The sequence below is a fragment of the Cheilinus undulatus genome, linkage group 11 (assembly GCF_018320785.1).
Source record: "Cheilinus undulatus linkage group 11, ASM1832078v1, whole genome shotgun sequence".
Classification (NCBI taxonomy): Eukaryota; Metazoa; Chordata; class Actinopteri; order Labriformes; family Labridae; genus Cheilinus; species Cheilinus undulatus.
In genome coordinates, this window is record NC_054875.1 from 42208738 (window position 1) to 42234796 (window position 26059).

General features: G+C 38.8%; 2 protein-coding genes across 6 annotated transcripts in view; one reads left to right on the forward strand and one right to left on the reverse strand.

The window, feature by feature from the left end:
• Positions 1–2245: 2245 nt before the first annotated feature.
• Positions 2246–13054, reverse strand: sdf4 (stromal cell derived factor 4). 2 transcript variants are annotated; one of them, XM_041799511.1, is made up of 7 exons: positions 12830–13054; positions 9629–9945; positions 7302–7438; positions 7053–7166; positions 6765–6923; positions 5155–5330; positions 2246–3761 (listed from the first exon to the last, which is right to left on the reverse strand). In XM_041799511.1, exons 2-7 carry the CDS (start codon positions 9937–9939, stop codon positions 3585–3587), a joined length of 1074 nt encoding a protein of 357 aa, XP_041655445.1. In that variant the 5' UTR covers positions 9940–9945; positions 12830–13054; the 3' UTR covers positions 2246–3584. The 2 variants fall into 2 exon arrangements, with proteins under 2 accessions (XP_041655445.1, XP_041655444.1); XM_041799510.1 differs by having other exon boundaries at positions 12722–13054.
• Positions 13055–14534: 1480 nt separating this feature from the next.
• The window catches only part of c1qtnf12 (C1q and TNF related 12), a 40991-nt gene continuing 29466 nt past the window's right edge, over positions 14535–26059 (forward strand). For 2 of the 4 annotated variants that reach the window (XM_041800121.1, XM_041800122.1), the window contains exon 1: positions 14535–15562. In XM_041800121.1, coding sequence (XP_041656055.1) covers positions 15383–15562 — 180 coding nt within the window. In that variant the 5' untranslated portion in view covers positions 14535–15382. The remainder of the gene's footprint in view (positions 15563–26059) is intronic. The other 2 variants (XM_041800123.1, XM_041800124.1) reach the window with 1 other exon arrangement.

A 26059-nucleotide genomic window follows, 5' to 3' on the forward strand; every position in this document is an offset into this window, starting at 1 on the left:
CAGTGGTGCAAATTCAGTGGTAACAATGCTTAAATCTAAAACAGACTAGTGCATACAGCACATTTCATACAGTTATTTAAATATTGAAAAAAATATTCAACAGCTTCCTGTATTTATCAATTTTGCAAAAGCTATCGCAGAGTGAAAGCTATTGCAATGTTGAATTAAATATTTCACAGACATGCTCTTAATAAACAAATAAATGAGTTGAAGGCTTGAGAAAGTATCCAAAACATATTTTTTAATACGAGAAATGAGTAAAAGAAAATGCCTGAATATGACTGCTCAGAGCTTCCGTAGAGCCACACCTAACAGGTATTTGTATTAATTAACTCAAAATATATATCAATTATTTCTAGAGGTCTCACATTATAACACTCTAAACCCTAGAGTAAATAAACTTAGCATCGTAAGCCCGTGTAAGGAACTGTTTGTATTGATTAAAGCACCACCTGTAAAAACATTTCTCTTTTAGCTGATTGTGCCACATGTAACACTTATGAAATACTTATGAATGACTGATTATTATATTTAGATGTGATTTTTACTCAAACGTATGTCATAAGGTTAGACTGAGGGCTAGTGGTTCGGCTCTGGAGCTGGGTGAAAAGTAATAGAGAGTTAAATTTATGCCAAATGTTTTGATAACTATAGTTTAACAAAAAACACTTGATATAAATCAAGGGGGAAAACACAAGAAAAAAAATTGAAAACTACAAATAACGTTTCTCTTCTTAATTTCAATCTGAAATGCAGCAAACCATCACAGTTCTTTCCTTTTAAAGAAAATGAAATCACTTTTCTTCAAACCAAAAAAAATTCACTTTCAACTATGCAGACATTAATTTCCATATGTAAATAAACAAAATTAAATAAATTCAAATTATTTAAACTGAATACCCTTAAATCAAATAAAATTCTACCTATGTTTCAATAGATAAATACATAAATGCCTTTAGAGTCAATTCCAATGTGGGTTTTTTTGTGACTAAATAAAAGGGCTAAGGGTTTGGCTGTATGCGTACATAGCATAGAGGGAGATACAGGCTTGAGGCCTAGTAAAGAAGGGGAAGCCTTCAGAAGTCTTCTTTATCCTCTAAGCTCGCCATCCAGGTGTTTTCAATGCTTCGAGAAAAAAAAAACAGGCTGACCAGTTTAAAAAACGGGTGATTAATAAACACGAAATTTCCACTCATTTTTCTCCTTTTCATCAAAATTGTAGATGCTGCTCACCGTTCTCACTCAATTTATCTACATCATGTCACAAAGGATTTTCCATACTTTCTGTAGGGTATTGAGTTGGCATTGGAGTTGAGTTAGTGAGAAGTTTGCTCATATTAGCACAACTGTTTGAATTGTTGAAGTGAATTGTAGCTTAGCAGGTCCAGGGTAAGTGATGCATTTCCAAAATCCTGTTTCTTTCTTTTTTTTTTTTTTAAGCTTTCTGCTTTTCCCAGGTTAGTTTGATGTTCATGAATGTTGAGTGAAGTTGTCTGCTTTTAATTTGCTGCTGCTCTCAGAAGTGGAGATTAATGAGAGTTGATTAACAACAGGTGAGCTGCACAGAGGGGAGGGGCATGGGTCAGCTGCTGAAGAGGCTATCTGTGATTGGTTCGCTGGGGTTTTAACTGGCAGGTAGGGTATCCAATGAGTGATGAACAGGCATGAACAAGGATAGGGTAATTGAGAAGTGAACAGCAGAAATTGATCCTCCATGACTCAGATTTTATCTGGGTTACACACACATCTGAGTAAGTAACATTTTCAGGCAGAAAAAATATTCTGCAGTCTTTTTATCTCTAAATGTGTCATTCACTTTAAGTATTAGCTACTATAAATATTACAAACTGTGCAATAAATAATGTTTCTTCTTTCAACAGCTACAGAATTTACCGTTTATAAATGGTCAGTCTCATTGTTGGTGGTCCTATTCGCTTAACTAAGTCTAAAATATACATTACAACCAACTTATGTATTTTTTAATCAGTTAAATTTGTCGTAGACTTTACTTACACTGCAATTGGGCATTGCTAGCAGTTAGCGCATTAGTATTAGCATTGAGCTGGAAGAGCTGCAGCTCAGGCTAAAGAGGGCAACTCTTACTTTTAACAGAAAACACCACTAATGCAATCACTCCCTTGGCTTTTTTTACTCAGTCTAGGTTTATGTAAAAATAGTTTTTTCTTCTCTGTTCATAAATAAGTATTTGTTGCCATTTTAAATAAAATATCTAAAGACTTTATAGGACACCTCAACCACAAGTGCTATTTATAAGAAATATTTATTGTTTACTGGTATATTTGCAATACATTTTATAAAGCTGTGTCACATTCTGTCATCATAAATCTTATTTTACAATCCAAATAGAGCCGAGGACAGACAAGCCTGCAGCAGGATCCAAAAACACACCACAGGTTATTGAAAGTTTCAACAGAGCATTGTTGGTCCATGCATTTTAAAACGATACAGGTGGAACAGAGCAAATTAACCCATTCAGAATTTAACAGGTAAATATGACAAGAGAGTGAGCCATCCATCGTTTGTGATCTGAGTTGAGGACAACGTAATCAGCCGACTTTTATGAGAAAGGAGAAACAAGCACAAACCTGTGTAATGATCAAGGATGCTGCCAATTTGAATTACTTTGATCAAGTAAATAAATTCCTCATAGTCCACATATCAATAAAAGGAAGATTTAAGCATTCCTTTAGCCAAGAAAAAGAAGTATCACAGGCACAGGTGAAACTTAAAACATTAGAGTTTTCAAAAACACCAGTGCTTTTCCTTCAGTCAAAATAAAATATATATTAATCTGTCATCAGTTTAAGCTTTTAGAACTCTGAATGTTATATATGAAAGCCTGTGCTACTTGCGACTACTGTAAGCCACTGAGACCATTTTTGAAAGCTACTTCTAGATTTTTACAAAGTCAAAACCCTTTTCAATAAAGCAGGACGGATGTGATGGAGTTCATTGGAATTGTAAGCCACAAATAACACGGCACCCTTTAAATTTCAGGGAATTAAGTGGTATTTAAAGCATAACTAATCATTTTATTCACAATGATATGATTTTTCTGTAAGAGTTCTTCCCGTCAGCAGCACCACATTTATTTTCTCAGCTTTTTTCTCTGAAGGAGGCATTAATACATGACAATATTTACACTATACATTGATGGCAGCTAGAAAATAACATCCTGTAGAGCAAATGTCTCACCTAGCTTGTGCAGTCTCTCTCACCACTGCAATGGGAACAGAGAGTCAGGGTAAAAATTCCTCATATACACACATTTCACAACAGAACACAAAGAAATTTAGAAGTGCTGTAGTGCCTCAAATGCTCGTAAAAGTTCGTCATTTTAAAGAAAAAAAAAATCCAGTGGCACACAGGAGTCAGATGTCAATCAAACAGATAGTCTGGAGCTGAAGGGAAGGGAGGATGTACACATTTTAGCCAGCAGTGAAAGAGGCAGTTGAGACTAGGCTTTTAAACACACGATTGCACACTAGATCATCCTATCATTATGTTGCCCCCTCAGGCTTGTCCCTGATGCAGATGTAGGATGGAGGAGGAGGATGATTTCTTCAGAACTCCTCGTGAACATTTCTGGCGTAATCCATCAGCTTACTGCCTGTGAAGTATTCGCTGTATTTAAGGATCTCGTCCAGCTCCAGGCTATGATTCTGGTTTTCATCAGCAACTGCGATCATCTGCTTGGCCTCGTTTAAAGCGTTGTGCTCGTTCATTGGGTCCATGTACTCCTGTAGCAACACAAGAAGACACAACAACTGTTGATGGCACAGTTACAAAAGAAAACACAGTATTCCCTGCACAGAGACATACAGCATGCAGCAGTGCATTTCTGCATTCATATGGTTGAAACGTAGCGTGTGGGCAGTATTTTTTTTTTTTAACCAGGAGAGGAAAACCTCCATTTTAAAAAAATACCCACCTATATGTGGACTTGGCCTGAGAAATGACATTTTTAGGAGAAGTATATGCCCATTTTTAATTGTGTGCCACCAACACCTTCCAGAAAAGTATGGACAATGGCAACAAAAGACTGGGAAAGTGGTGAATTCCTAACATAAAAAACCTGAAGGAACATCAGTCCATCTGAACTAAAAATTAGGAATTGGGACTGTGCTAAAACACAGAGCAGTAATTCAAGATAAAATTTGAGGATGCACAATATTACTGGCATGATATCGGTATTGGCAGATATTAGCTTGAAAAGGGAGTTATCGGTTTTGCAAGATGTGAAAACTTCTGCCAAAATTACAACCAATCTTTTGGCTATAAAAAATCAGCCTATATCAGCTGTAAATATTAGCTTAGGAACAATTAAGTTAGCCGAGTTTAGGCTGGACCAAAAGATCTATGTCAGCTTAAGTCTTTTTCTTTATTCATCATCATTCCTTCCACTTTAAAGTGTGTTTTAAGGACAGAAATTTGTTCATTTGTTTATCCTGAAACTTTAAATTGCATGTTTTAAGGACTGAAGTTTTAGGTCTGAACTACATTTAAATGTCAGTATGGTGTCTGCTGAAATGATTTATAAATCAAATATCAAAACTGCTAAGAACCTCAGGACTTTGTACATTTCTCTCTGTCTTGGATTCCACTGTCCCAACTTATTTGAAAAGCATTGTTGGCATAAAATTATGATGCCCCCTACAATAATGACAGTTCTCAGTTTTACGGTTTGACACATTGTTTTTGTGCTTTTTTCAATTGAGTAGAAAGTTTTAAATGTTTTTAAAATTGTCCTGTTATGTTTGTGTTTATGTTTTACACAATGTCCCAACTTTTTGGGAAATGGGTTTATAGTTTGATGGCATGTTTCTTACGAAATATCTGGACTGCCCTCTTGTAAACTGTCTTGATATAACGGGTTATGAATTGAAACTATTAAGACTAATAAATTCACTGAAATACTGCCAAAACTTCATTATGGGGAAAAAGTAGAAAAAAAGTTTTTAAAATGCGTTTAAATTGTAAGAATCAAGCAGGGTTATGAATTGAAACTATTAAGACTAATAAATTCACTGAAATACTGCCAAAACTTCATTATGGGGAAAAAGTAGAAAAAAAGTTTTTAAAATGCGTTTAAATTGTAAGAATCAAGCAGGGCTAAAGTTTTTCTTCTCTTACCTCCAGTTCCTCCATGGTTACGATGCCATCATGGTTTGCATCAATGACATCCTCAAACTCCTTCTTCCTCTCTCTCACCCAATCGTCGTCGATGTCCTGAGCTTGCTGGTTCTCCACGGTGCCCACAGGTAAGGAGATAAACTCTGAGAGGGTCAGCTTCTTATCACCATCTTGGTCTGCAAACAAAGATTGAAAATATGGTTTTTACCCTGTGTCTGTTAAAGACATTACACAGAGTAGTCCTTATACAGAGGACAGAGCATAAACGCTCCGTATACTGTATCTTACAGAAACAACATCACAGATATTTCTAGATTTTTACACAGATCAACAACATATTCTCTTAAAATAATAAAAATATCATATTGAGTATTGACTGAAATCACGGCTGACTGAATTCTAACAGCAACAACCTTTGTTTTAGACCTTTACAAGAGCTTAAATAGAAGGTTGAAAACTAAGCAGTCACAGTTCTGATTTGGTCAGTTTGAAAAGGTAAATGCAGGATTTTTTAAGCCTTCCTTTTTTCATAAATTTATCTTGAACTGCAAAATTGTCACATTTTCTTTTGTTGCTATTCTGAAGTCAAACAAGCAACTTACAGACAACTGTCACAAAAATATCATTTAATTAATCAACAATATATTTAATTGACTTTGCCCACAGATTGAACTTCGTACTGTGCAGACTGTGGGCATAAAGCCAACAGGCAGTTATAAAGCTGTGTCGAGCTTCAAACAGTGAGTGACTACATAGGAAGTAGGACAATATTTACATAACCCCGTTTCTTTCTGATAGCAGCAACTATTGCTCATCATTATTCTGCTACTGCTTTCTATATTATACACACTTTAATAAATATTTCTGGCATTGTAGACATTTGTATTATCCGCCGTGGTTCCTTTTATCCGCCTTTATCCATTCTTTTCTGTCTCTATTTGCAAGCCATACAATCTGCTCAAGGTTTCTACCTGCAAAAAGGACGGCTTTCTTGGTTACTCTAACTTTTACTAAGTTGGGAATCAGTGACCTAATCCAAGTCCCTTCATATTTTGCCTACACATTATATCAGTTTGAGGATTAACTGTAGTTAAAAATTATTCTCAGCCTTTATTCTCTTCAGAAGGGTGAATGAAGTGATATTTTCACATCTGCAACAGCATTTTAGTTAGTTGGAACTTTATGCTACAGTTCCACAACTCAAGTTACAAACTATTTTCAACACATATTGGACTTTAAACCCCGAATGAAGATAGAACACATGCATAGCTGGTCTAACAGGCCACAGCACAAAAAATAAAAAAACAAAGCAAAAGCAGCATACTACAGACGGATCATATTGGTGGCTGGGGAATAAAGTAGAGCAGCTTTAGAGACATTGTTTCCACAGTGCTGGGTAAATATGCACACAGATAACAGATAACATCTCTTGACTCTTATACTGCTCCATATTTGCTTGATGTGTAAACAGGCTTCTCTTTGTTAATAAGTTCCCCTTTCACCCGAGTGTGTAATATGCCAGTGTTGTATTATGAGCTTGTTTCCACCACCTACATGTGTTTAAAACTATCAATAAAGCAGTTTAAAAACTAAACTGATCAGGCACATACCTAAGTCTCTTACAATCTCCGTCACCATGTATTTGAGCATCCCTCTGCTGTGTTCGGGATGAAGGAAAGACAGGAACTCCTGCTCATTCAGCAGCTGGTCTGCTGGGGGGTTGTCGGCTTGAAACCAGCGGTCCTTCAGGCTTTCCAAAACCTCCTGAGCTGCAGAGATAAAGACAACATAATATAGTTTTAGCTTTACCTTGATGGATTTTAACAAGGCATCTACATAGAATAACATAGGCAATTTTTGAAAAGATGAAGACATACACCATATCACTGTATACTTACTTTCCTCATCCAGTTTCAGATCTTCATTGTTCTTTATCTTCTCAGCCATCTCCTTTTCATTGAAACCTTTGCTGGCCAGGAATTTGACTCTGTACTCATCCCAAGTCACATGACCTATAGAGAAGGAATTAATTGAAATAAAAGTTTAGAACTTGCTGTTGCAGAATGTCCCAAATATGCCACAAATCTTAGCACTGTGTGCTTGGACTTGTAGGTGACTGATGTTATTGCCTGCATGTTTTCTCTCACCATCACCATCTGGGTCAACAGCTCGGAAACTGTTCTTGTTCTCCACCATGGCCTCCTGAAAATGCTCTTCTGTCTTCTCCATAATCCAGCGCTGCATCTCCTTAGCACTCACACTCCTGTCTTTGTTGAAATCAACTCTGGGGGGGGGTGATAAAAATACTCGACATAGTTAAATACTGACATTGCCTCTTTAACCATGTACTGTATACAAAAGGTTGTAGCATCCAATTTGAGGCACTGTCTGTCTGGCATAAGACCAGTCCAGCACATTTGTTTAAAACTGCAGAACACTACTACATTTGATACTGATACTTCTTTTCCATTTTAGGTAAAATAAAGGAAGGTTGTACATATTTGCATACACTTTTTGTCCTGGGAAGGAACATTTATCAAGTCTACGTGAAGGATTACCTTATAAATATGCACTGACCTTTAATACTGTCAAACAAACAAGAGGGAAAACCACAGCTGAAACATTAATGCATGGTTGTACATTAACAGCATACTATACCATATTAGAGCATATCATAGGCCTAATACACAGACAGAGGCCATTTCCCTGATTGGGTACATTTATATCAGATAATTTTTCCCCTTACTACTTTTATACTTCATTTTAATATTCTTAGTGCAAGACTGGTAATCCAGTTTTTGAAAGAGTAGTACTGGCTTGCCAACTTGTCAAAGGACTCAGAATACTTCCCCCTAAACCTGCTACTTGTAGAGGTATTTGCATGTGTTTGTTATACTTAAATAGCATGTTTTTTGTTCAGCATGTTTTTTTTCTTTTTTGCTTGTTGAGGGCTTGATAATATTTGGCAAACAAAAGTAGAAATGAAAGAAATAAAAAATATTATTTGTAGAAATATGAAGAGTAAACTTAAACCACAGTATTCATAGCCTGTCAGTCACATGACTGCAAGCAGGCCTAGAGCGTAAAAAAGGCTTAGTACACTACTTCTGAACACTATGTGGTGCTGCTACATCAGGTATTTCATTCTTCATCTCTTCAAAACAAAACATTTACGATCAGAAAACTGCAGAAAAACAGAGAAATTAATTTAAGCTTTGTGCTTTTGTCATTCGGATCTTTCCAAAGCACCTAGGACTCAATTTAAATTACCAAATCTGGCACGTTCTAGTCAAAACTTCACTTCAGGGTTGTTTACATGCCATCTATCTACAGTCATGGAGAATCCTTATCCTTACACCGCCACTAGTAAGAGAGTCTACTGAAGTACGGACAGTTTAAGGTTTTTGTGTATTTGGATTCACAATTCTGTTGTTTAGGAAGTGAAAGGCAAGAAATTCTTTATCATAAAGTATAGATGAGTGCTAACTGGCAAACATTAGGAGTTCACATTACTTAATGATTGTATCAGGATCACTGTCATCTGTCGGTCAGTGTTCTGGGGCAGAAATGTAATCATATTTTGATCAAGTTAGCATACTATTCGATTTCAGGATGGAGCATATAACAGCATTAATTTGTTCCTTTCTGGGTATTCTCTGTCAGATGGGAATCTGCATAAGTATAACCCAAGCACATGTCCCTTTCAGTTAGCACATCAAGTTGAATTACAATTTTTTCTTTTAAAGAAAAAAAAAAAAAAGCTGAAAAGTGTAGGCTGCATCCAAGATTGTCAATTTCTCCATGTTGTTTAGCAGTAGGAAGCCTTTTTTGCCCACTAGGGGCGGGTTCACAAGTGTTTGACGTCAAGTAAAAGCTATGAATTGATTGCAATAAACAGCACTCAGTAAGAGTGTGAAAAGGAATAGGGTGTTGACTTTTCTTTGACCTACTCCTTATCTGCTTTTCAACAACTATTATGCAATTATTTTCCCAGAGTCAGGAAAAGAATAACTAAAGTTATAAACTGTACAAGCTATTACATTCTTTCCTCTTCTCTATCCTTCTTTAAAATGCACAAGTCTAAATTTTTGCATGTCTGTTTTAGCATTCCACAGAGAAGAAAATTATATGCTGTGTGTTACCATAGGGCTATATCCCATAATGCTCCATTCTTTTCTTTTTCTGTGGGTTATTCGATATCATTTCGATGTGACACACCCCATGGAAACCTAATCAAAACACACCCTCAGAATCTCATAAAAAGTGGTTAACACAGTTATGAAGGCATATGAGAGGTTTCCAGAGGCTTGCACCTCTATAAGAGTCAAATGTTCACATGCTTGGCAACCACAACTTGGTTTTCCTGATGCTGGTGTCTGAAGAACCTGATCAGCAAGTGTACTGACCTGAAAAGGTCTCATTCAGGAATGCAGTAATACTGGACAGAGATATACAGATGCAAAAGAAGTCTTACTTTGAGAAAATTTCAACAAGCTTCTTTCTGTTCCTTCTGGGCTCCGAGTCCTCATCGAACTCCTCCATATCTTTACCCAAAAACACCTCCTGGTGAAAGTCCTTATTAAGGTGGCCGTCCATCTCCATCTTCACTCCGTTCAGGTGGTCAGGGGGAAGGATCTCATTCTCATCCTTGGTAGATGGAGATTTGTCTTTTGCGGCGGACATGTTGGCTGGCCGTGCATGCACATCCACGGCGTGTAGCAGGATGTAGCAAAGCAGGGACACAGCTAGGCAGTTCCTGCGCCATAGCTTTCTCCAAACAGACATGACTGCCTGTAGAAATGGAAAAGCAAAAATTATAGTTGTAATTAAGATACATGATTCCCTTCTTCATCCCTTTACTTTTCTCTGAGCCAAATTCACCTTTTGTTTTCAACTTAATTTCATTCCAATGAAATGTAACGCAGGGTAACACAATGTTTTGTATAATGACTGTAATTCCAAAATTCAGCTGTGAAGCACTCTTCACTCATGCTGAGCATAAAGCCAAGACTCTGGATAATATTGAGGTGTTGTGTCTTTTTAGCAGCTACAGCCTTCAAAGGACTCAGGTCTCCAAGGACCCAGTTTTCAAAGCCTGCTTAGACTGTTCAGGCTAAACTAAAATGTGTCACCAGTTGTCCTTGCCCTTAATTTTCTGTTCTAAGTGCCACTCCTTTTTGCTCCTTTGTGCAACCTAAACAGCTGCACCAGAGCTTCCTGATGTATAACAGCTTGACTTTTATCGCCAGACAATTCATTCACGAATGTAGTCATGGTTTTCATGGCTCAAAATGTAGCAGTGGTGGTGGCATTCTTACTTTGTGCATGTGCATGTGTTGTGTGCATACTGGCTCAGCCAAACACTTTTATAAGTAGTTTAAGGAACTATAATAATTGTGCATTTGAGAACAGACAATTTGGTTTTATTATAAGAACAAATCTACAGTCCCTACATATGCTATATTGCAGTTGAAGTTATCAAATTTATCTAATGGTACTTTTGGAAGATGGTATTCTTCATAAACACGTCCGATGAGGGCTGGTGGTGGCCACTGTCAATTTTTTAAAGCAGGAAAAACCCTGGTGGATGAATGAAGACCAGACCACTGTTTTTCATCTTCACAGAGGCTATACAAGAACTTCTGGACAACACTGTGATAAAACTACCCAAGCTGTAGTGAGTGACAAAGCTACAGGCTAAATATATTGATTCCAGATTAGCCTTGTGACGTCTTCATTTAGTCTGTTTATTTCGTTGTAGCTCACACTCAACTCAGGAGCTCAATGTGAGCGTATCCATTTAGGCTGTATTATATAATGAATAAATGGACTCTGCATCTCAAGGAAAACCTATTGCATTGGATTTTTTGCTTGGACCAGATCATCAAATCTAGATCCAGCTCATTCCTCAGTGAGGGCACAACTGGGTTGTTTTGAAATTGGTCTCTACATTCATCATTTGTTAGCGTTTAAACTCTCTTTTCCTCTCCCTTGGTAACCTGATTGAGTTCACCTTATCACTCTTAAATGAAGGTTGTTCTCCATTTTACTCTGTCTTCAACCCCTGTACATGAAGCAGCAGTGTGTTATAGGCAAGAAGGATTTTTACTAAGGTTGAAATTTTTAACAGAGATAATTCTTGATACCATATGTTTTAGTGATAAATTTTCAATCACTTTTGATATAGTTTTGAAAAGTGCCAAAGCATTAAAAAAAACTACATCCGTTTCATCCAGGTGCTTAAAAAAGAAGGGAATCCATCAAAAATTGCCTGAAAAGTTGCCAAGGTATGGCTGACTAAATGGGTTTGTTTGCAATTCTTTCTTTCTTTTTCTTTTTTTTTTAAAAATCCAGTTCCCAATATTCAGACCAGGACTTCTAGTTATCTTGCCCTACCTGAAACATGTATCAATATTGCTTAATTTTTACTAGTATGGTATTCAAATTTTAAATTCTGGTAACATGATGACAGCCTTAGGTTGTATTCTTTAAGTTCGTATATTGGTCCGCATCTGTCTATGACTTAACTGTACTTTGTTTGGTTAGACAAGTGATCCTCATGTGGCCTAATGTTTCAAGTTCAATATCTGGGTTGTAGTCCTTAAGATGTTCTACATCTCATGTGAGTTGTGTTCTTGTGTTTTATGAATGAATGCAGTTTCTTTGAGATGCTTCATGTGTCCTAACTGCAACTAATACCTCCTGATCATGCACATCAGCATAATGATGGTCAACGTTTCAATCTTAGCCTTATTGTTTAGTTAGTTATTTGGGAAAACTGATAATAAAAGTGTCAGCTGAAGTTTACAAAGAGAGGAAAGTGTCAATATCCCCATGCACAAGTGACCAGTTTGACCCTACAATTCAATGAGGCGTTCTGGTGTTATCGAAATTTCCTTAACTGAATGACGCCCACGGGAAATTCCCATCCAAGTCAACTACATTGTTGACATACTTGTGTGTAGAACCAACTAATCATGTTGGATAAAAGCAGCTTTGGACGACTAAAGACTTTAAATCAGGTGAACACACAAATATTGGTGCTAAATAACTTGTGTGAGTAAACAATATGACCGCTATCCAATAAAATAGGACAATTCCAGTGACATCTGCTAGAGTTGCTTCACTGACAAAGTCAACATCATAAATAATACAGATTTGGTCAGCAGCAACTGACTTTAAGGTTTCCATAAGGTCGCTCGTTTATTAGATGTGATGTGTTACATAATGTTATAACAGGATAACTTAGCTGCCAAGTCCTAACGTCGTCACTGTCAGTTATTTGCGTTCACGTTATCCACTTTAATGTTCTTCGGTGACGCTGAATTACGAGAATTACGAGCTCAAACAAGCAACTGAATCTTCCCAACGTAAATAACGGTCAGCTCGTGCATTTAACGATATAACGTCATTCGATTTCTTTGATATCGCTGGTGGCTATACTAGCTACGTGGCTAACACTAGCAGGGTGATGAAACATCAAAGGTTACCTGGGTGCTATTCAGTTTAAGTGGTTAGTCTGGATATATGCAGTAAAATATGAAAAGGCTAGCAGAAAACAACCGACCTGTAAAGTAGGAAGGGGAAGTTGATACGACTTTGGTAACCAGAGATGGCTAGCTGCAGTACATGAACCAGTTAGCAGATGCTAGCTGGATTTCCTATTCAAACAGACCTGCGTCGGTTCCAGTTCCAGTCAGGCAAGCTGTCAGACTCCAGTTCCTGTACACGTGGCTGCTCCACAACACTCCCACTCCGAGCTGTGGGATGGCTCAGGATATACAACACAGCAGTAAAGAGGAGAGAGGCAGGCTTTTGTATCGCCGTAGTTGTTCCAATAAGCGTTACCTCCCTCAACCTGTCTGTGGGAACGATTGCCTGCTCTCTGATCACTTTGCTGTGAGCAACGTCTAACGCAATTGACACGCCCCAAATCCGGTTAGGACTTTCAAAATAAAACGAGCGTTTGACTAAGAAGAACTGCTGTGGCGAAGAAGTTCAAGGAAAAATGCCAATTAGTCCAAGAGAATTAGACTTTAAAAAAAGAATAGGATTTGAATTAATAAATAAGCCAACCTCATTCACCCTATGTAGCCCCGTAGAAGAGGCCGGGTGCTGAACAGGCCTGCCTGCAGTCCAGTTGCAACATCTATTGCAGAACTTTTATTTCAGTTGTGCTATTTAAATGAATTCTCAGTGTTACTTTATGGTAATTAAAGAGATTTTTTTTTCAAAAACAGAGACAAAACCAATCAAAAGCGACTTTGCATAAGAGAATAGATACCACTGAAATGGAACAACTTCCTCAATTTGACTCCTACTCTTGGGATATTCAAACACTACCAATGCAATGTGACTTGGAATGTTTTTTTTCTGTGTTTTGTATTGAACTGACTCTTTTTCTCATGCAAGTCTGTGCTCTTATGTTATGTGTAAACAACTTATTTATTTAAAAAAAAAAAAAAAAAGAAAACCTACCTTTACATTTTTATTCAAACATATATATTTTTTTCTCTTTTATTTTGAAGGACAAATGGATGCACTTCCGGTTACGTTCTATTTCACCCTGGCTTACTTGACGATTCTGACTGCCAGCGTTACTTGCTGCGTTTTCAGGCAGGCTTGCCAGAAGAATAAGGAAGTAAGATGTCACGAGAGGTTAGCCATATTGGAAAGGTATTCATGAAGTGTTTGCACTGCAAGCTTTAGTCTCTAGGTGGCAGTGTATTAAAATGTAATCTTTGCAAAAAACGCCAGGAAGGTGATCTTAAAATGTAAGTTGATGAGCTGCTGTAGGTGTAAGGTAACCTATGAGCTAACGTGGTATTTGTCCTAATAAGAGAGAGAGAGGGCCAGACTCTTTTTAGATAAATTACTTTATTGAAGGAATACCCAGACTGGTAATTTAGACATAACAGCCATGTGTTATTTATAGGAGCCTGTAATTTTAACACTTTATAATATATGTTTTACTTCCTAATAGGCTGTCCAGGAAATTCATGCTTTTTGCAGCACAACACAAAGAAAAACAGCACTGCCATTATTTTTTCACAGTATTTAAGCAACAGTATGATTAGGAAATAAACTTGCACACTTGCATTTTTTTTCTTGCTTGGATCCAAACACAAGGCTTTTCTAGAATCTGCTGATATTGAGTCAACTGTCTTTAAACTCTCAGACGGATGCACACCTTTGCACACATCACACATAGCTTGTCTGCCAAATAACCTCTTCGTATATGAGATAAAGCAGAGCAGAGCAAGCCAGCAAGGCTGCCAATAGAGTCAAGGGAGGAGAGAAACAGTGTGAGAGAGAGGGAGGGTGAAAAGGGTGATGATAAAACTCCACTGTGAGCTCTCCTGTAAGCTCAGTCTGAGCAAAGGAGCAGCTGAGAGAAGAGGGACAGGGAGAGAAAGAGGAGCTATAACAACACAACAAATCATCTGTGGTGTGAGACTCGCACGTGGCCTTGGACTTGATGACTTGTTTGAAGAGTTTAGAGGGAAGCACATGAATTGGGTCAGACAGAAGCAGAAGATCACACCTGTAAAGTTTTGTGATAGCGTTAGAAACTTTTCAGGAGATAACAGATCATAACTGGACTTCATTCACCTCTTGATGTCTAGACTTGAACACTGAGCTGCATCTTTTCTCTGAATTTTTGTGGATCTTGCTGCTTTTCCAGCCGCCACTCAACTTTCCTGCAGACTGGAGCTCAGTGTGAGACGCAGCAGGAGGACGCGGGGGCAAAAAGAGAGTATTGCCATCCATCTCTAGCCCACCCTCAGCTTTGGACGCGCCCCTCCTCTCTGCCTGTCTTCTTTTGCCCCTTCAACCTCCCAACCCACCCCTCATCCCCTCCTCCTCTTCTACACCTCACCCCCCAACAGAGCAGAAAGCGTGAAAAATCTCACTAATGGGTTTATTTGCTGTCAGATCTGCGCCGATCTGTCATTCCCTTGCACCATTTTGCTTGACACATTTCATAGTTGAGTAAGCCTCCTCTAGCTTTCTGGCTAGAGTTAACAGTGCCCCTGCAACGTTGTGCTGCCTGAGAGCTCATCAAGGAGGGGAGCAACAGCGGCAGCAGCCAGTCTGACAGTCTCTTGGACAGGGAGTCCCTGAAGCTGCATTCCTCTGGTCTCCGTCCTCAGCTTTGTGGGCATCCTTCAGCTTCTCAGAAGATTCCGATTATTTCTGCAGGGATTGATTGAGAATAAGTGTGAAGATGAGGTGTGCAGCTGGGCCTCTGGCCGTGATGGCTGCAGTGTTTTGGACTCAGTGTGTCCTTCTGGATGGGGTGGAAGCCAAGAAGGAGAGAAAGAGGCCAAAGGAGGCCACCCCACAGCACACGGAGACCTTCAATGCTACTCTGTCCAACAGTGAAGAGGTCGGTGGAAGCATCAAGGTAGTGACTAAAGCTTTCTGAAATGTGTAAAGTAAATATTAAAGTGACTTATTGCTTTATAATAGTAAAAAAAAGAAAAAGTAGCAGGGCAAAAACAGTGCCATTTCAGGTTTCATTCTCTTTGACTTTCCCATGTTTTACATTTTATTAACTGGAATTTAAACAGACTTCTTTAAACTTTTTATTAACAAACCTAATAGTTAAAAAAAACAGACTTCTATTAGCTGCTAAAGTTAACTTTAAACACTCATTGCATCTTAAATTACATAGGGATTTCCCAGCAAAGCACTCAGATCTTCTAATACGTCTTGTTTAATTACTAGTTTGAATACCATGCTACATCACACCCCCCCCCTTAAAAACATGGGTCATTTTCTATTAATACTTTACATACAATCCAAATCAATCCTATGTTATTTGCAGTTTAGTTGTGACAATATGCAGATAAGTTGAATGTCTATGCAAGGCTCTATGCATGAGATATGTGTACACATTTCTTGTCAGCACAGGCAGTATGCACCGCAAATGAATTGCAGCAAAGGTAGAAGCTACGGCAGGACAGGTGTGCCCTTCTAGGTCAAGCTTGAGACAGTGAAGAGGACCAAAATGTGTGAAACTCTAAATGGATGTCTTCCAGAGTTATGCTAGGAATGTGGATGTCCAAAGGCTGATCAATGCATCAATTAGTGCGCGCTGCGGGTGTCTGCCACCAAAATTTTCCAGCCTCTGTGAAAACATCAGGACAGAGGGAAGTTTCAGATTTCTGGCAGAGGGACATGTTTTGAAAGGCTTCATGGTAGCAGGGAATAAGAAGATAAAGAGGCAGGAAGAGGAGGAAAAATAAAGATACAGAGTTGATAGAAAAATACTTACAATTACAAAGAGACCCTGTTTACACCTTGCGCTAACATCCCAAGTACTAATTCTAAACACTAGCGGTGGTCTGAGATGCATTCATCCAGACTGGTTTTAGTAGTGTAGACGCTCATGCACACTGGCAAACATTGATGACCACCCTGTCAGTTAACATAATGTGTACTAGTCCACCCGTAAGGAAAAAGCATGGCTTTATGTATTTCCACCCAGCTTTTTGGGTCACATGTTGTTTTGAATTGAATTGAGAAGTAATTTCAGTCTAATCAGGCTCCATAATTGATCCACGAAATAGATCACTGTTTCCTTTAACTCTTGTGTTTTCTTTGTTTGTGCTGCATGGCTGTTGTCCTCGTGGGACAAATTTGACCCAGTCTGGAATCGTTGTTTATGAAGCATGATTGCACAAGTGTCCTTATTTCAACTCATTCATACAGGTTATACACTAAATATGCCTCATTTTTATGAGGTTATTCCTTGTTTTTGAGTAATTAATATATTCATTTATAACCGTTTTGACCGTATAGTTATGATCAGACACATGATAACAGTAAAACCTTATCATTTTTTTAACTGACAGCAAATAATTCCACTTATTGAACAAAAATTACCCCCTCTGGTTTGACTCTTTATTAACCTGACACGCCAGATGGATATGTTTCACACATCCATCTGGGAAAGCTCGAGTAGGAAACGTTTGAGAAAAGGCAGAGGCTTTGAAAAAAACTCGGAGTGTGATTGGATGAACGTTCTGTCTGTCACATCTCTACGGGCCAATAAGAGCAATAAAACATGTGACATAGCAGCTATCGAGCCGGGAATAACGCAAAACATGACATCTATAGACATGTAAGTACTCGACTTTTGTCATTTTTGAAAAGAAAACAACTCACTGCTGTTCTTTGTTCGTCTTAACGAAGAATTGTTGACAAGTTCTGGTAAAACTGGCGCTTTAGCAGCATCCATGCTAAGCTCTTCCGCCAATTGCACCAGCCTCTTGCTGCTGCTTGTTTATGTTACGACTCTGCTGGGCCTGAAAGTACTGCCCCTCGTTGCTGATTGGCCCTGTCACTTTCTAACCAGGACCAAACGGTTCAGATGGGAGCTTTGCAAGATGGATTCCCCAGTGAAAAACAAAGGAACAGGCGTATCCATCTGCCTTGCAAGGTTATAATTCCACTTGCTGGCCAAAAATTACCCCCTCTGATTTGACTCTTTATAGCATATCACAGAATATGGTGTTAGAATTTTTATCCAACTTTAATCCATCATTAACACAATTTATACACTGTTTTTTTGTAATTTAAAGTCCCTATACCCCATTTAGATGAAATCATCCCTTGTTTTAGCTTCAAATTTAGCAGAAATTGTGAATTATTCTAGCTTATGTTTCTAATCATGCACTCCTAGGTCATTTCTGACCTGTCAAGACACCAAACATTGTACATTTTTATAACACCCTTTAATTGATCGTAAGCATTGATATAGAGGTGCATTTGCAAAGGATGTGGCAGAGAGCTATTTGTGTTATTTTTAGGCAATTAGATTAAAGACATACATATTTATTACAGGAAAGCTTTTGAAAAGGCTAAAAATGGTCCCTAGGAACAACATAAAGGTTAAAATGAGGAAGAAAAGCTGTTAAAGAGGCACCATTAGTCTCTTAGCTCGTGGCTAGGCATCCCAGCATGTTTTTCCCCTATAAATTTAGAGTTTTTAAAGGATGCAAAAAACCCCCACAAAAATGTAATAGAAAATCCCATCATGCTTTGCGTAGTGAAGCAGCTAGGAATACTAAGGAGTGGGTGGGGATTAGCGACAAATGAAGAGGCTTGTGAAGCCCAGCCTGGTCACGTTTTTTCAAATTGAGTCATTTCAAACTAACCAGTGCCCCATACGGTTATTTGCTAAATATTATTTCTTCTACTTCTTCTTGGCTCCAGTGTAGCTTAGTAGGTAGAGCAGGCGCCCATAAGCAGAGCCTGTTGTACTTGATGCACTGGTCTAGGGGTCGATTCCTGGTCTCGGCGAATGTTTGGTGCAAATCCTCCCCCTTTCTCTCCCCACATTTCCTGTCTCTCTTTAACTGTTGTATCCAAATAAAGGCAAAAATCCTCCTCCCTTCTGCTGTGGGCATGTTTATGATAAAATAAGGGAGAAAAGCTGTTAAAGAGGCACTGCTAGCCTCTTAGCTGATTAGCATTACCATTGGCTTCACTCCATATAGAAAGTCATGTCATGTAGGGAACCTCTTTAACGGTTTCTCTCCCCCATTTTGTCCAATTTTAGGTCATCATTAGAGATCAACAGTTAATGCACAGTGTCTTTGCACATACTAAAGAGCAGTCAACTTGGTACCAGGACTGATGATGATGCAAAGTATAAACAGGGTCTAAGTGAGTTAAAAAATTTGTAACTGTAGACCAGTCTCTTGCAAAACTTCTCTCCAGTGGTACAATTCCATTTCCAGGAGCAACAGTTGGCCCCTGACTTTGTTATTTATTGGTTTATTGCTGGTGTTGCATATTTGCGAAGGTTTCCAACGGTCTATTTGTTTTGCTTTCAGCCCACCCATTATGTTGGCATTCTCATATAACTCTCACTGCCCTATATACCAGCCCACAGCTCTGACCAGCAGCCTGTCTGAGGAATCCTAACCATAACCTTCGCTGCCTTTTCCCCCTCCTCCTGAAACCAAGCAGTGAGGTCTCCTTTGTATCTTTAAGAACACATTGTAGGTGGTTGTGGCCTAGTGGTGTTTATTTGACTTGGTTCGCCTTGTAAAAGCAGAGGCTATGAAGGATGACCTTGTGTCAACTCTGAAGCCTGCTGAAGATTGCACCCCGCTGGGATTTCACTCCTCCGTCTCATCTCACAGGGAACCGGGTGTCTTCACAAACAGTTTCTTCCTGAGGTCCCTCACAGGCCTGCTGCCATGATGTAACTCCTGGGAAAGTTAGGTGGGCAGATATTTAAAGACCTATGGCTATGTTGTTCCCAGCCCATTGATTCTGTCATTCACAGGCCCCAGTCTGACTCCGCTGTGTCTGGGACATCCGATAGGGGCGGTGCGGCCCCGAAAACTGGGGCAGCATGCCGTGTAAGCCCCTCACAAAGCCCCATAGAAAGGGTCCTGAAAGAGAACACCTCGGTGAGGATTAGCCCCCTGTGCCTCCCTCTCTAGCATTCTTTTCATCTCATCTCCCACAATCACAGGGTAATGACATAATCACTCTTAAGACGCCGTGTTGTGCCAGATAGTGACTTTGCCAAACATTGTCACCTCTGACGAGAACCTGAGCTTTAAGTTTGACATCTGTAGAAGTGGTTGCATTTGTAGATGCCACCTTATCCAGGTTTCTGTGTTAAAGTAGAAAAACAATCCTGCCACACACCATGAAAAGAAGCTGCTTTTCTTGGATGAATTTGTAGATTTATCCAACGACACACTGGTTAGTACCAGGGGTGGAAAGTGACTGTTACTAAGTAGCTTTTTTATGTACCTATACTTTTTTGAGTTGTTTTTAGAATCAGTAATTCTTTTTTATACTTAAGTCCACTTTTAGGGAAGTATTATATTTTATTACATTTTAAATAACATCAGTTTCTGAGAAAAAAAATAAATCGGGATATCTCGGGACCCAAAAGTGGGTCGCAAAGCCCTTTTCAGGTGGTCGTGGAAGTGTGCCTGGGAAAAGATTTGCACCATATTGTCTATGAAACTCTATAAAACATGCATGTTTTGTCCTATTTCTTTGTTTTTGTTACACTTTTTGCACTGTCTTAGGCCCAAGCTCTGCTTTTTTTTGTTAAATACATCAGAGTGACCAAAATATTCCCCAAAATTTGAAACTCTCCTTGAGGAGTTGATCGTGGGTCCAGTGACGCAACCAGTTGAGAACCACTGACACAGACTTGGACTACATCCACGCTAATCACTTCAGCACTGGCAGCCATTGCCACTGATTTGCAGCACAATTAAAGCATGCCTGTAAGTGCTGCAAGCTCATGCCGAAGCAGAGTTTGGAAAAGCTACAAGTGGAGTTCTTTGCTCTTCTTTTAATAAGAAAGGTTGTCTGGTTTTGATAAAAATTGCTGCTTTGCTATAGCAAGATCCGAGCTAATTGCTCCACTGGCGGCAGCCATTGCCATGACTTTCAGTACAACCAAACCTACCTGTAGCTATTGCCTTGTTCTCCTCAAATGATGTTGATTGTTCTGGTCTGTCTCTACCTGGCACAGTTGTTTTAGATTGAAGCGTTGCAGGACGAGTCCGCCTGATGACAGACATGGAATCTGGCTGATCTATGGGCTTTGCAAGGTGCATAGCAATCAAACAATATGGTTAAAGAGCCACGTTGTCTTGCTCTTTCGTATAAAGGAAAGTCATTTTTTCCACCGTTGAAAAAACGACTTAGTTCTTGAGTAAACTTTAAATGAATTACTTTTACTTGAGTAGAATTATAGACCAGTACTTCTACTTCTTCTTAATTAAATCTTAACCAAAATACTTTTACTTGAGAATAGTTTACTTGTACTATTTCCACCCTTGGCTCCTACACGGTGCACCACCACCTCTGGAGCTGTCATGCTATTAAATTTGTGTTCTCAAACAAGCCAAACATTTACATTGCACATTTCCATGTTTTCCCATGTGCCCAGTGGAAACCGTGGAAACGGCTCTGATGATGGCATTCGCTCTATCTCACCAATGCTGTGTGTGGGCTGTTGGCACCGTGCAGTCGTACTCCGCATTCCTCAGGAGATTTTTTTTTCCATTTGAAAGTGATCACAATAGTGAGGTGTGGAGTTGTGCAGCTAGAGGAATGTCTTTTTTTATGATATGATTATGGAGGTGCATTTCAAACAAGCGTGATCTTTGTATTTTGGAGTAAAATGTCTCATATGTATGTAAACCTTATTGCCGTGCACTCTGAAGATGAGAGAAATCTGTCATTGCTGAGAGCAGCGAGGGATCCATGATGGCTGTAATTGAGGGAGTCAAGTCAAACATCACGCCTGGTGTGTTGAGTAATGGCTGGGTTTAGCCTCAGGCGAGGGTTTTTGTTTCCTCTCTCTCATCCCCAGTGATGATTAATGCAGCACTGTGTGGGACCTTTTGGATCAACCCACACATGGGAGACAAGACCGAGTCCCAAAGGAAACAGAACTGCAGTGAGAGCACACACCTTTTATTCTCCTCTGATGGTGTGAACCACCTTCAGTCAGAGTTTGAGGACGCTGAACTCTGCTTTCAACATGACAGACGACTTACAGGGTCATGCTTATTTAACATCTTAATTAACTAATGAAGTCATCTGAAAGGGAAACAAATAATAAACAGTCTTTTGTCGTTACATCTGAAATCTGCAAGTAAAATAAACCACAGTGTTGTCTTTTGGGCTCACAGACAGAGAGGGGCTGTTTTATTTGGATTTAGTTTCATTTGTAATAGCTTCAGATTGATGCCAGATTTATAGAAATCCCTTAATCTTGCCTGATTCTTATCATGTGCCGGTCATGTTCCTGAAACCATGATTTAAGAATTATAGCTGCTCTTAACAGTAACATTGGTGACTGTGGCTTCAAGTAAAAACACGTCTAATGCTGAAGAGACGACATGGCAGTCCTGCAGTTATTTATGATTTATAATGAGCAGTTGTGTGCTGACAAATGAAATCCAACTCTTTTAGCGTGTTGAGGAATTTATGGTCTGTGTAGATGACAATTTTAAGACAAGAATTTTGTCTAAATTACATACAGAAGATGCCAAAATATTATTGAATGTTTATGATTGAAAGACAATTCTTGCTTGTATGTTAAATATGGAGTTACTAAAGAAGGTGGTCAGTTTGGGTTTGCATTGAGACTGAAAAGAGAACAGATTGAGCCATTTAGAGTTGTTTAATGTGGAAATATGGTGTCAATGGTTTGTTTTCATTCATAAGTTAACTTAAAAAAAGGGATTTTCACAACAAACTATGGATGCACTGACACCATTTTTAAGCCTAAGAACTTGTACTTCAATTCATGAAACAAATGATGCATGTTTTTGAATTTTTGATGATTTTTGATATCCTGAGATTTCCAAATGCATTTGAGTCCACATTGATGCCGATACTTACATAAACACAGATTCTTCTGGAAAGAACAACCTGTACTAGAATTGGCCTGTCATTGAATTAATTTTCCTAATTAGACATGTTTGCAGTGTGCTTCTCTAATGCAATCAAGACAAAGGGATTGAAATAAAACAAAAACACATTATTCTTAAGCATAAAAAATTCATGCAAGATGAAAGCCTTAAGACCTTTGACTTCAGACTTTAGAATAAATTTCATAGTTTAAGGAATGATGGGGAAAAATTCCGCTTTAGATAGGACTTTGATTCTGCATAAACAAATTCATGCATTTTCCTGATTTATACTACCAATAAAAGCTTAAAAGTTTATCGGTAAACATTTTTATATCTATCAGTAGTGACTTTTGGATGAATTATCTGCTGATACTGATATGCATATAGTACTGTGCATCCCTACATAAAACATAAACCGTCTAGCCTCTCATTGTTTGAGCTGGTAAGTGAAGGTGGAACCATGTGAACCAGGACTAACCATTAGGGAAACCGGGCAATGGCATAGTGGCCTAAGATCTGTCGAGGGTCCTAGGCAGCTACCAAAGGAGCACCAATAGACTGGCTGAGGACCAGAATTGGTAGATTTTGGGCCTCCTAGGCCATGACTAGGACCAGCTGGTCCTCTCCTATATTACCAGTTTATTTGCTGATCCCAGACACATGCACACAAGCTGGTCTATGCCATTTCATGCCATGCACAAAGTAGAAAAAACAGCTCCAGAGTAGGAAGCCCAGATGGAGGTGTACAAATAGACTGTGCTGCAGCTATACAGCTAAAGTATACATGCATGTTTCAGTTGTCTCCATTCATCTTGATTTTCTTAATCATGGAAAAATCATGGTAACTAATGTCCTAACAGCATGTGAGTTATGTGAGTTAGGCTTGTGTACTGAAGGGAATTGAACAAATGTCCAAAGGTCGGCTTTGGATGTAAAGAAAAACTTTAAGGGATGACAAGAAACCTCCTCTCTTCTGCTTTGTCATCCGCCCTGTTGCATTGCAGTGCAGTCTGAAAAGAGACCTGCACAAGGATGGAAGGAGCACTTTAGCTGTAATCAAACAAAATCCTGCTTGTTTCGAGTCTGTCGATGCATTTTAAGGTTCTCTAGAGCAGTGATTCTCAACCTTGGGGTCGGGTCCCCCTCGGGGGTCATGAGACACTGAGAGTGGGTCACCAGATGCCTTAAAATTTAGCCAATTCAGCACATTTTTCCCACTTAAACCCCATTTTTGTCCATTTTAAACTCTTTCCATCACTTTTTTTCTGCCTGTTTTTACCACTTTTAAACCAATTCTTGCCACTTTCTGCCTATTGTTGCCTCTATAAACCACTCTTTACACTCCTTTTTGCCCATTTTAACCACAGTTAACCCTTTTTGCCAGTTTATGACAATTTTTCATCCCAGTCCACCTAATTTCCACCAATTTGTTTGCACTTTAAAGCCATTTCAGCCCCAGTTTATTGCTTTTTGTGCCTGTTTTTGCCACTTTAACCCATTTTTAATTGTTTTTTCCACTTTCATCCTTTTTTTCCCCACTTTTATCTATTTTTTTCCATTTTTAACTAGTTTATTTTCTTTAAAATTCCAATTTCATCACCTTTACCACCATTTTTTCCCATTATTAAACAATTTTAGCAATTTTTTACCCATTTTTATTATGTTTTTATAACCTTTTTTCATTTGAATAAGGTTATTTACACAAATGAATAAATAAAGGTGCTATATGTTTCTTTGATAAGAGTGGTTATTATTCAGGTCAAATATAAAATATGGTTTTCACAGCTTAACTTCACAGTAGACCATGGTTTTGCTGACCTCCACAGACCCCCAGTTTGGCTGGGTCCCAGAAACCTCCCTCTTTATCCCTCCTTATAGACAGCCTTGTCTGCACACGACTATCCTTGATTGTGCACAGCGATGTTCAACCACCTTCAGGTACAGCAGGGGTCTCTGGTCTCTGGCATCTTTATTTTGGGGGTTGCTGGCTGAAAAGGTTGAGAACCCCCACTCTAGAGTGTAAGCACTGTGAAACAGTCAAAAAATAACATCTGATCTCCATGTATCACTGCTTTGTTTGGAAGTACTGACGCTCCCTCTCCCTGCTCCATTTCAATGTTGATCATTAGAGCAAAAAACACTTCTTTACCTCTTCTGTCAAGCTTGTCCAAGATTTCCAGGATGTGAAATACACTAAAGTGCATAATGGACAGCATGCAAGTAGAAAGGTTGTGACAGGCGTGCTGGTCAGCCAAAGTTTTCATATTTGCAAATGGAAGGATTTAACCATGGAAAAAGGAAAGTCTTAACAGACTTGTTATAATGATGCAGAAGCTATTCTTCTGTCTTTACAACATTTTTGCCACCTTATGCTAATTGCTCATCAAGAGTTTTAAGAAATGCATCCAAAAAGTGCAATTTAGTTTCAAAAGCTAGTTATACAATGCTTGTAAGAGACTTTTAGAGGTTCTAATGATCGTTTCTCCACAAAAAAAATCAAGTTTTGCCCACATTTTTCCATCCTGAATGAAAATAAGACTGTTATCTTCTGGCTTTAGCTTATTTAGCATGCAGACAGGAGAGTGAAGTCAGTTTTCTTATCCCAGCCTTGCCAAGAAAGCAAATTCTGAGCATGCCAAACCATTCCCTTTGAAAGGAATGTGTAGTTGTTGCGGTTAAAGTCAAGTGTATATACTTTTTATCTGAACTCCTGTAAGCCCAACATGACAAGGGGAAAATCAGTTGCGTAATAGTAGTACAACAATAAAAATGAGAAACTGACAGTATGTTCTTATGTAATGAAATGCAGAATGATCCGTATAAAAAGAGAAGGATCTAATAAGCCCACAGTGAAGTAGTGGTTTCGAACCCGTCTACCTGTGATGGATCGGGATCACTGGAGCTTTTCATCAGCTCATTTTACCTACCACAGGGAAAATGAGCACTCACTCCAATTTCAAAGCTATAATTGGTACACAAAACAGATGTTACATGACGCTCAAGGTTTCTTTCAGCTTATATTGCCTTTTTATATCAAGAGGAAGCCAAGAATGTCTCCAGCGATTCAAGTATAAACAGAAATTTATTCACTTTCTCTTTCACATAATGAATGCATACAGCGCACCTTTGTTGGGACAACAGTGAAGTAAAAATAAGGCCATGTAATAAGAAGCATGTTCAGCTGTGTTATTTTATAATAACAATCTTTCATTTACACTCCCAAATGGTGCCACTTGAACATTTGTTGAACTAATAGCAGCATCCTTGGAGTGGGAGAGAGTAATTATGTTTTGCACACAGCGCTTGCCAATTGAGTAATAGCAGTGAGGAGAGAACAGAGTCAACATTGCATGCCTGACACTGTTTAGCTCTGCTGTGTTAAATCCTGGAGGCTGTATGTGTCTATGAAGCGCAGCGGTGGGGAACACAGGGCGGATGCACAACGACTGGGATGCACGCAGGTTACCAGGATCCCCTCATCCCACACA

Coding starts and splice junctions, on each gene's coding strand:
- sdf4 (XM_041799511.1), bottom strand. CDS start 9,939: ATGTCTGTTTGGAGAAAGCTATGGCGCAGGAACTGCCTAGCTGTGTCC. Junction 7,439..9,628: donor CTTGTTGAAATTTTCTCAAA/GTAAGACTTCTT, acceptor ACCCCCCCCCAG/AGTTGATTTCAACAAAGACA. Junction 7,167..7,301: donor TGTTGACCCAGATGGTGATG/GTGAGAGAAAAC, acceptor CCTTCTCTATAG/GTCATGTGACTTGGGATGAG.